We start from the raw sequence: 10,263 nt of genomic DNA, 5'->3' as shown, positions 1-10,263 counted from the left end.
GAGTGTCATGGTACAGATGTTTCCAGTGTGGGCTGAATGGTTCGGCTGCCTCCTCACTGGGGCGAAGCCATCAGTTGCTGCCTCTTTCTGTGGGAGACAAACAAACCCCATCAAAGCACGGAGCTTCTAGAAGGAGCTCGCTCCCATGCCGGTGGGCACTGCCGCCTCCCAGCCAGAGCTGGAAACCACAGGCTGGTGGAAAACATGCGAGCAGCCCTTGGCCCCCTGTTCTAGCTCCACAATGTGCTGATACCACAGCTCTGTGCAGGGCTGGGGGCTGCTCACCATCACCTGGGTGTCCCCGCTGCAGGCTCGGCTCCAGGGCCGTGGGCTGGGGGATGTGAGCGAAGCCGGGGGTGCAGGTCAGGGGGTCCCATCTCCCCCCATGCCAAACTCCTGGGGTCCCATCCCTGGCTCTCAGCCAGCCACAGGGGCTCAGTGCCTGCCCAGGACAGCGGCTGTGCCTGCTCTGGCCCCGGGGCGCTGTGAGGGGCGCAGTGTGCCGGGTGGCTGCCAGCACTCGGGGGCAGGCTGTCCCGCGCAGGCACCTGACATTTTGGAAGGAAATAGCTGCTCTCTGCTCCTTCCTGTAGTGCGCAGCCAGCGAAACGGCCGCCCGGGAGCCCGGCTGTGCCCGCCCCGAGCCGGAGCCCGGCTGTCCTGGGGCCGGACGCCAGAGCGGCCCGGGGGCACAGCGGGGCCTGAGGGCGGCTGCAGCACCGGGCTCTCCACACCGGCTCCAGCGGGGCCTGACCGCGGTGAGCGCGGCTGCAGAGCGGGCTCTCCACACCGGCTCCAGCGGGGCCTGACCGCGGTGAGCGCGGCTGCAGCACCGGGCTCGCCACACCGGCTCCAGCGGGGTCTGAGGGCGGTGAGTGCGGCTGCAGAGCGGGCTCTCCACACCGGGCTCCAGAGGGGTCTGAGGGCGGTGAGTGCGGCTGCAGCACCGGGCTCTCCACACCGGCTCCAGCGGGGCCTGACCGCGGTGGGTGCGGCTGTAGCACTGGGCTCTCCCCACTGGCTCCAGCGGGGCCCTGCGGGAGCTGGAGCGGCCAGGGGGCCGCTGAGGGCGGAGGGGTGGCTCTGTGTGTGTGTGGGTAACCGGAGCCCTCCGCTCTGCTCTGCCTGGCGGCCGCTCCCAGCTGTCACCTCCACCGCGCCCGGGGCCCGTCTGGGGGCCGGATCTTGTCCTGAAGGAATCTTGCTTGGAGCCGCCCAGCTCGGAGGGCTGCGGGACAGCTTCCCGCCGGGGGCAGCGGCAGCGCTGGCTGCGGCAGCACCGGAGCCCCTCGGCCGCACCGGCGCAGGGTGCACGGTCCGGCCCTGCGGCCACAAGCGGGGCCGGCTCTGACCTGGAAGCGATCGCGGGTTCCCGGAGGTGCCGAGAAACCACGTGTCCGTGTTTACTGCGGCGGGAGGCGCAGCGGGGCAGGGCCGCTGCCGCCGGAGCCCAGCCCCGCGAAGACACCGCTCCGGAGACCCCCGGGCTGCCGGGGCACCGGGCCAAGGGCAGTGCGGGAGCCGAGGGACTGCGTGGGTCGAGGGAGTGGGGCGGTGGGGGGTACAGCCAGAGCACAGGGGTCCCCCCAGGCCTTTGCCTTAGCCTTTCGCCCCTGCCTGGCCCTTCAGGGCATGGCTCTGGGCAAGGGGCTGCTGTCGGGGGCTGTGCCAGCGCCAGGGCAGGGGTGTCCTGCTCATGAGGAGGTCTTTGGGCTGGCTCTGTGCGGGAGCGCCCCGCGGCAGATTGCAGTGAGCATCCCGTGCAGAGCGTGCTCCGGGCTAGCTGCTGCTTATGTTTGGGTTTTGCCGTGTACATGGGAAGCTGCCGCTGCCGTCCTCATCCTGTGAGGCATTTCCCTCCTTTTGTGTGCCCAACGGATGTGCTCTGGCTCTCCTGCAGCTTGGGACTTGCTGGTGCCTACTGCCACTGTGCCTGTGACCCTTTCCCAGTGTGATCCTGTCAGTCCCCTGGTTGCCCCCAGCCCCAGCAGAGCTGCCACCTTTCCCATCTTTTCTCCTCCTCGCTGCTGCCTCTGGCCTTCTGAGTGCCCTTTTTGGGTGGGTTTCTCCTGTTTTGCATTGGGTTTCGCAGTGCTTCCCCATCAGCAGTGGGCAGTGAGGCTGTAAGAGGCAGAAATGATGTCTGCTGGTTCCCCTCTCCCTGCTCGGTCCCTGTGTTGCTGGGGTCCCTCCCCACAGCTCTGGGGTCTCTCCTCAGCAGTGGTCCTAGCCCGGGAAGCTGCTGCCTGTGCCCCTTCACAGGCAATCAGTCTGGTGAGCACGTCGCTGTGGCTTGTCGAGTGCTGCTGGTTAACCGAGCTGCAGTGGCGGGTGGGTTCCAGCTCGCTGCCAGCGAGTAAATGCAAAGTAGCCTAAACCACTACAATTATCTGCCTCTTGCAGTTGTTGGAGTGCGCATGGGGCCGGTGGCTGCCGTGCGTGGCTGACCCATGGCAGTGCTTGAGGCTGCAGTGGCCCTGCTGGGGCTGGAGGTGGCTCTGGGGTGGGTGAATGTCCCTGGACGTGGGGCTGGATCTGTCCCTGGATTCCCATCCCTCGGGCAGCTGGTGGTGTCACCGAGGAGTGTGATGCTGGAAGGTGATGGAGGAGGCAGGGCTGCCTGGAAAGGGATCACGGTGGCACCATGGTGCTGCAGCTTGTGCTGAAACAGAGTTGCTGCCCTAGCTGTGCTGAGTCTCAGGGCCAAAAGTCTGCCCGTGGCAGGTGGCACTGGTTGCTTGTGCTGGGGTGGTCATGGTGCCCTGCAGCCCATGGGGAGGTTTGGTTTGTCCCCCAGGTGAGACAGAAATGAGACAAATTTTCCCCAGGAGAAATTGCATGTCCTGCTGCACTGACAGTGTTTGTGGAGGTTGTGCTCAAGCCTGGTGCAAATGTTGTTTTGGGGCACACACCAGGTGAGCTCTGCCACTGTCAGCCACTGCACAGCCCCTTGTAGAGGCAGCTGTGGTGCTGGTGCTCCTGCTCCCAGGCTGGCACTGGCCAAATGCAGTGCCTGCCAGCTCACCACAGAGCAGCCAGAGACTCGTTGCTTAACAACATGCTAGAGTGGAGTAGGAAGTGTTTTGTCACTGTGAGATGGGAAGAGATCACCATTTTATCAACAGGCAGGGCAGTGTCTGTTTGCTCTGTGTCCGTGCAGATGTCCCCACAGTGCTGGGGACTTCGGTCACTTTGTGGTGCAGTGGCACTGGCGTGGCTGTTCTTGGCTCTGCCCCTTATCAAACGTCCACAATTTCCAACAGCAGCATGTCCTGCTGTCAGCCATCCCACCTTCCCTTTCCTCCTTGCTGGCGTTCTTCTGCCTCCCCAGGCCCCTCCTTGCCAGCAGCATTTCCAGCTTGGTGATTTCTGTGAATGTGGAAATGTTCCTCCCTTTTTATAGAGGAAAAATTCATTTTTAGCCAGCTCTGGGTTATTGTTCCTCTTCCTGTTCGGGGGCGGGTGTGCGTGGCTCGGGGGCTCTGGCTGTGGCTGCTCCGCTCGGACCTGCTGCCACTGTCCCCCAGCATGTGCCCCTCACTGTGTGACAGCACCAGCTCTTTTGGAGCCCTGTGACCCACTGGGTATTTCTGAGGCTGAACAAAATGCTTCGGGGAGAGGGGGAAGCACAGCCCCCACTGGCTCAGCCCCTCTGCTTGTCACCAGCCAGTGCAGTGATCAGGTTCTGGCGTGGTCACCCGGCCTTGGGACACGTCCAAGGCCTTGTGCCCCTGCCTGGCCCCTCTGTGTGGTGCCAAATCCCAGGTGGATAGAGTGTGAGTGTATCTAAATGCTGTTTACTGTGCTACTGCCTCCTCACTCAGGGGGGCCTTGAGCCCCCCAGACCCTCCTGTGTCACTCACTGTCACATCACCCTCACACAGTCAGCTGCAGGCTGTTTCTCCAGCCCCCTCTAGCCACAGGTGACCCAGGGGACACGCTGGATTTTAATAGAGGTGCTGTCACCACCATCTTACCCCTGCCTGCCCCCGGGGGAACCGAGGCTGTGTAGTGGTTGGAATCCCTGCATGGAGCCAGAGCTGCCCCAAAACTGCTTTGGGAAGGTCTGTGTGTCTCCACCAGGACTTGGGGCACACAAGGGACTCATCAGGGACTGTGGTGCCACGTGGGCTCGTGGGGCTGGGGCTGCTCCTGCCTGCTGGCGCTGCCAGGGTGTGGGCAGGAGCGGGGTGGATGCAGGGGGGGCCTCTGCTCTGCGTCACCCTGGATTTCTGGGCAGCCCTCCCTCCCCCTGGCCTGTTTCCTCATTCGCGTGGCCAGCGATGGCTGCGATCCCGTGGTGCACTGAGGGGAAATGAGAACCATGTGGAGAGGCCATGCAGAGGCACGTCCCTGGCCCTGGGCACCCCCAGGGCTGTTCCTAGAAAAGAGGGGGTGACTCAGAGCCGGGGTCCACTGCCCCCGCACGCCCTTTCTTTCAGCAGCTGGAGACAGGGCTGGCACCACAGGGACTCGGGCACTCCTGCAGAGGGTGTGGGGACAGCCGGGGCTGGACCCCTTGCAGCACAGTGCCTGCCTGTCTCCTGCTGGTGCCCTGACAGCGTGTCTCCCCACAGGTGCTGAACCATGGCGGTGTGGATCCAGGCCCAGCAGCTCCAGGGCGAAGCCCTGCGGCAGATGCAGGCGCTCTATGGGCAGCACTTCCCCATCGAGGTGCGGCATTACCTGTCACAGTGGATCGAGAGCCAGGCATGGTAGGTCAGGGTGTGCCCTTCCCTGGGGGTGCTGTGGCTGCCCCAGGGTACAGGTGCCCTGACACCCCTCTGATCCACACACAGGGACTCCATTGACCTTGACAACCCCCAGGAGAATGTGAAAGCGACCCAGCTTCTGGAGGGGCTGATCCAGGAGCTGCAGAAGAAGGCAGACCACCAAGTGGGTGAGGACGGCTTCCTGCTGAAGATCAAGCTGGGGCACTACGCCACGCAGCTGCAGGCGAGTGGGGGGCTGTGAGCAGGGGTGCAGGGCCAGGGGGGTCCCTGCCCCGTGCCTGGCTCAGGCAGTGCTCTCCCCACAGAACACGTATGACCGGTGCCCCATGGAGCTGGTGCGCTGCATCCGGCACATCCTCTACCACGAGCAGCGGCTGGTGCGGGAGGCAAACAATGTGAGTGTGGGCTGGGAGGGGTGAGGAGAGGGAGAGGCTGGGGGGATGCTCGGGGGCTCTTCTCCATGATGATGGGAGCAGCTCTGAGGCTGGAACAGGGAGGGTTCCCACACTGTGCTGAGCACACCCTGTGCCCCGTGCAGAGCCCTTCCCCATCTGGCTCCCTGGTGGACGCCATGTCCCAGAAGCACCTGCAGATCAACCAGACCTTCGAGGAGCTGCGGCTCATCACTCAGGACTCGGAGAATGAGCTCAAAAAGCTGCAGCAGACACAGGAATACTTCATCATCCAGTACCAGGAGAACATGCGACTCCAAGGTGGGTGGGGGGCCGAGGGGCATGGGCCTGGGGTGCTGGCAGGGCCAGCCCTAACACCGTGCCCTGTCCCCCAGCCCAGTTCTCCCAGCTCTCCCAGCTGGGCCCCCAGGAGCGCATGTCACGGGAGACGACGCTGCAGCAGAAGAAGGCGTCGCTGGAGGCCTGGCTGCACCGTGAGGCCCAGACACTACAGCAGTACCGTGTGGTGAGTGATGCCGCCTGGTTCCCCGTGATGCTGTCCCCATGATGCCCTGTGACACTGTCCCTGCAGCCCTGATGTTGTCCCACCTCGCAGGACCTGGCTGAGAAGCACCAGAAGACGCTGCAGCTGCTGCGCAAGCAGCAAACAACCATCCTGGATGATGAGCTGATCCAGTGGAAGCGTCGGCAGCAGCTGGCAGGGAATGGGGGCCCACCCGAAGGCACCTTGGATGTGCTGCAGACCTGGTGAGTGCCTGGTGGGGTGGGGTGGGGTGCTGAGCCCAGTGGGTGCTGACCCTGCTCCCCCCAGGTGCGAGAAGCTGGCAGAGATCATCTGGCAGAACCGGCAGCAGATCCGCCGAGCTGAGCACCTGTGCCAGCAGCTGCCGATCCCAGGCCCAGTGGAGGAGATGCTGTCAGAGCTGAATGGAACCATCACTGACATCATCTCTGCCCTGGTCACCAGGTACAAGTTGGGCCCAGCTGGGTGTGGGGCCAGTTTGGCTCTGCTCCCCTTCCCAGCCCCCTTGATTCTCTTGCCCCCCCAGCACCTTCATCATCGAGAAGCAGCCCCCCCAAGTGCTGAAGACACAGACCAAGTTTGCAGCCACTGTGAGGCTCCTGGTGGGCGGCAAGCTGAATGTGCACATGAACCCCCCCCAAGTGAAGGCCACCATCATCAGTGAGCAGCAAGCCAAGGCCCTGCTGAAGAACGAGAGCACCCGCAAGTAATGCCAGGGGCTGGGGGTGTGTGGCTGGGGTGCCAAGGCAGTGGGGAGCAGGGGGAAGGGCTGCACTTTGCACAGCTCCCAGTCCTGGTGTGCCCTGACTCTGTGTGCATTCCTGTGGCAGTGAGAGCAGCGGGGAGATCCTCAACAACTGCTGTGTGATGGAGTATCACCAGGCCACTGGGACACTCAGCGCCCACTTCCGCAACATGGTGAGTGCCCCTGTTCCCCATCCTGTCCCCTTGTGTCCCCCTGTGTCCCCATCTGTTCCTCCATGCTCATCCGTGACGTCCCTGCAGTCCCTGAAGCGGATCAAGCGCTCAGATCGCCGCGGGGCTGAGTCAGTGACAGAGGAGAAATTCACCATCCTCTTCGAGTCGCAGTTCAGTGTTGGTGGGAACGAGCTCGTCTTCCAGGTGAAGGTAAAGCCACCATGTCCCTTCTGCAGGGCCTAGGCAAGCCATGGGCACTGTGCCCACAGGAGTGGGGCTGGGCTGGGGCCATGTGGGTGCCCGTGGGTGATGCTCCCTTGGTGCCCCACAGCCCATTCCGGTCTCCTTCCTCTCGGCAGACGCTGTCCCTGCCTGTGGTGGTGATTGTGCATGGGAGCCAGGACAACAATGCCACGGCCACTGTGCTTTGGGACAACGCCTTTGCCGAGCCCGTGAGTGCCAGTGCCGTGGGGACAGGACAGGCCCCATCTGCCCAGTGTGGGAGTAGGGCTCAGCCTCCTGGTGGGACATCAGGCAGAGCTGACCATGCTCTCTGCCCCCAGGGCCGCGTGCCCTTCGCTGTGCCCGACAAAGTGCAGTGGCCACAGCTCTGCGAGGCGCTCAACATGAAGTTCAAGGCAGAGGTGCAGAGCAGCCGTGGTCTGACCAAGGAGAACCTGGTGTTCCTGGCACAAAAGCTCTTCAACAGCACCAGCTCCCACTTGGAGGACTATAGCAGCACCACAGTGTCCTGGTCCCAGTTCAACCGGGTAAGTGGCCTGGGCTCTGCCCAGAGCCCCCCCAGTGCTCGTGCTTGTGGGGCTGGATGGGGGTGTACCTCACCCTGAGTCTCTGCTGCTGCACCCAATGTCTGTGCTGTGTAACAGTGGCTCAGAGGCTGCTGACAGGAGTGCTCATTATCTGGAGATTTCAACAGGAAAACCTGCCTGGGAGGAATTACACCTTCTGGCAGTGGTTTGACGGGGTCATGGAGGTGCTGAAGAAGCATTTGAAGCCGCACTGGAATGACGGGTAAGAGCCGCCCTGCCCTGTGCAGCCTGGCCCGAGCCCCAAGCCCTGACGCCCTACTCTGCCTAGGGCCATCCTGGGCTTCGTCAACAAGCAGCAGGCGCACGACCTGCTCATCAACAAGCCCGACGGGACCTTCCTCCTGCGCTTCAGCGACTCGGAGATCGGTGGCATCACCATTGCCTGGAAGTTCGACTCCTGTGAGTGTGTGCCAGGCACTGGCATCCCTGGATCCCAGCCAGGCCACCTTATGCCCCTGGGGCACTGGCACTGCCACAGCAGGCAGGCTGGAGTTATCCTCAGGAAAGAGGAGAGCGCCAGAGCCCCCAGAATGCCTTGGCTGTGTCATGGGGAGCGGCGCCACTCACTGCAGCCATGGCTGTGTCAGGCCCTGAGGAGGGCCCAGGCTGAAGCCTTCAACCCAGCCCTGAGAAATTATGTGGCCTGTACAAAATCCAGTTACTCCGTGGTGCTCCCCAGTGCAGGGGTTGTCAGGGGTGGCCTAACCCCATGCAGGAGTCTGTTGCCGTTCAGAAGAGTGTCCTTTGGAGGGCCACATAACTGAGAAGCACCAGAGAGCCCCATGGTTGGGGAAAGTGTCAGGATGAGGCCAGACCTGCCTTGGCTTCGCTGTGTTTCCTTTCTTATCCCATTTTCTAGGGACCTGTGCTCTATCCTCAACTGTTTCTGGGGGAGGGATGCAGTGTGGGACTGCTGTTTGCTGCTTGATGTCCAGACCACAGCCAGGAGCTGCTGCAAACTCCAGGATTCACCATGATCCTCACGCTTCTCTTGCAGCTGAGAGGATGTTCTGGAACCTGATGCCTTTCACCACCAGGGACTTCTCCATCCGCTCCTTGGCTGACCGCCTCGGGGATCTCAGTTACCTCAACTACGTGTTCCCCGACCGGCCCAAGGACGAGGTGTTCTCCAAGTACTACACGCCGGTTCTCTGTGAGTCCACGCCAGGTAGCGCTGTCCCTCCACCCCTCATGTGTCCCCTCTTTTGTGCATCCAGCCAGGATGGAGCTGGTGTTCTCAGCCTCCCCCGGCCCCACAGGGGTTCGGCATCTGGCCACGTGTGAGCCCCCAGCACTGCCTGGGGTCGTGGCATGTGCTGGAGTTTGGGGCCTCAGTGCTGCTTCCTTCTCTCTAGCTAAAGCTGTGGATGGATATGTGAAGCCACAGATCAAGCAAGTGGTGCCAGAGTAAGTTTGACCCCGAAGGGAGATCCTGGGCAGTGGTTGCCATGGGTTCCCAGCATTGAATTGGCTGGGTTGGGTGGCACCCCAGGGCACTGAGGAGCTCAGAGCCACCATCAATGGCCACATTGGTGCTGAGCCTTGTGAGAGATCTCGGTGACCTCACCCACAGGGCACCCAGTGCTCATGAGACCCTTCCCCACAGGTTTGTCAATGCATCAGGAGATTCTGCCCCTGGAGGGGCCACCTACATGGACCAGGCCCCCTCGCCTGCCGTCTGCTCCCAGCCTCATTACAACATGTACACCCAGAAGTGAGTACCACACCCCTACCCCTGCACCGCTGCAGCTGCTCCTCCCCTCACCGCCTGCCTCCCACAGCCCCGACCCTGTGCTGGACCCCGAGGGTGATTTTGACCTGGAAGACACGATGGATGTGGCGAGGCACGTGGAGGAGCTGCTGCGGCGCCCCGTGGACAGTCAGTGGATCCCCCACGCCCAGTCGTGACAGGCAGGCGCCTGCTCCCTTGCCCCTGGCCCCGGCGCTGCGGGGACTGTGCTGTGTTCGTGTCTCTGTGCCAGGGGACAGCGGGTGGGCCCTGCCCCCAGGATTTGCTCTGTGCTGCCCCGAAACACAGGCTGGCGTCCAGCTCTTTGGTGTTTATGCCCTTGTATAAAACGGCAGCGGATTTGTCGCATGGTTTTCCTGTATGTTCCTTTTAAGAGGCCCAGCTTCGGCTTTCCGCTTCTGCCAGCACTGGCCCTGCAGCCCCTGACCCCCCCTGTGGGGCTGCTGGGGGCCCCCAGCCCGGCCTCAGGTTCGCTTTCGCAGTCGTCACTAAGAATGTACATGTCGCCTTCTTGTTCTCCCCGCGGCTCCGTGCCCAGGGCTGCGTGAGGGCAGAGGGCAGAGGAGGGGTTCTGCCAGGGCTCCCCCAGCCCGTGCTGGTGCTCTGCTCCACAGTGGCAGGGTCCCTGCACCTCATCCTCTCCTCTGTCCCCAAGGATGCAGGAGCTCCTCCGGCTGCCGGCCTCGGTGTCCCCTCTGGAGCCGGTGCAGCGTGAGGGTGGCAGGGTGCGAGGGCACCCAGCGAGGGCAGTGGGGTGGGCAGGGGGTTTGGGGGAGCGGAGCCCTCTGCCCGCTGCTTCTGCCCTCGCCTGGGCGGGAAACTCTGGGGTCCTGGCCATGTTATTTTTCTATCACAGAGTAAATAAAGCACGGAATATTTTTGTAACACAAAAGCTCTGGGTGCCACGTGTGTTTTGGGACAGAGGAGGGTCCCTCTGGGGAGCTCCTCATCTTGGGTGCAGTAGATGAATGCCGGCGCTGGGCCCGGTGTGTGGGGTTCCTATCTCCGAGGGCGGGGTCGTCGGGCTCCGTTGGCACAAGCTGGGCGGATCCGGGGTCTCTGTCCGGGCGGGAGGGCTGCCCTGAGGAGCAGGGGT

General features: G+C 63.0%; 1 protein-coding gene across 2 annotated transcripts; it reads left to right on the top strand.

Annotated features, from left to right (window-relative positions):
• The first annotated feature begins 1,423 nt into the window (after window positions 1-1,423).
• LOC131094310 (signal transducer and activator of transcription 5B) lies at window positions 1,424-10,043 on the top strand. Of its 2 annotated transcripts, none has more exons than XM_058041901.1 (19): window positions 1,424-1,509; window positions 4,578-4,715; window positions 4,800-4,956; window positions 5,039-5,128; window positions 5,272-5,446; window positions 5,521-5,651; window positions 5,742-5,893; window positions 5,958-6,113; window positions 6,196-6,375; window positions 6,500-6,587; window positions 6,675-6,797; window positions 6,947-7,039; window positions 7,151-7,357; window positions 7,525-7,619; window positions 7,686-7,816; window positions 8,415-8,570; window positions 8,773-8,824; window positions 9,024-9,131; window positions 9,199-10,043. In XM_058041901.1, the coding sequence occupies exons 2-19, from the start codon at window positions 4,588-4,590 to the stop codon at window positions 9,323-9,325; spliced, it is 2,349 nt and encodes a 782-aa protein (XP_057897884.1). In that variant the 5' UTR covers window positions 1,424-1,509; window positions 4,578-4,587; the 3' UTR covers window positions 9,326-10,043. The 2 variants fall into 2 exon arrangements, with proteins under 2 accessions (XP_057897884.1, XP_057897883.1); XM_058041900.1 differs by having other exon boundaries at window positions 8,415-8,585.
• Window positions 10,044-10,263: the final 220 nt, after the last annotated feature.

Source organism: Melospiza georgiana, chromosome 28, assembly GCF_028018845.1.
Source record: "Melospiza georgiana isolate bMelGeo1 chromosome 28, bMelGeo1.pri, whole genome shotgun sequence".
In the NCBI taxonomy this organism is placed as follows: Eukaryota; Metazoa; Chordata; class Aves; order Passeriformes; family Passerellidae; genus Melospiza; species Melospiza georgiana.
This window is presented reverse-complemented; position numbering and strand designations above follow the sequence as displayed.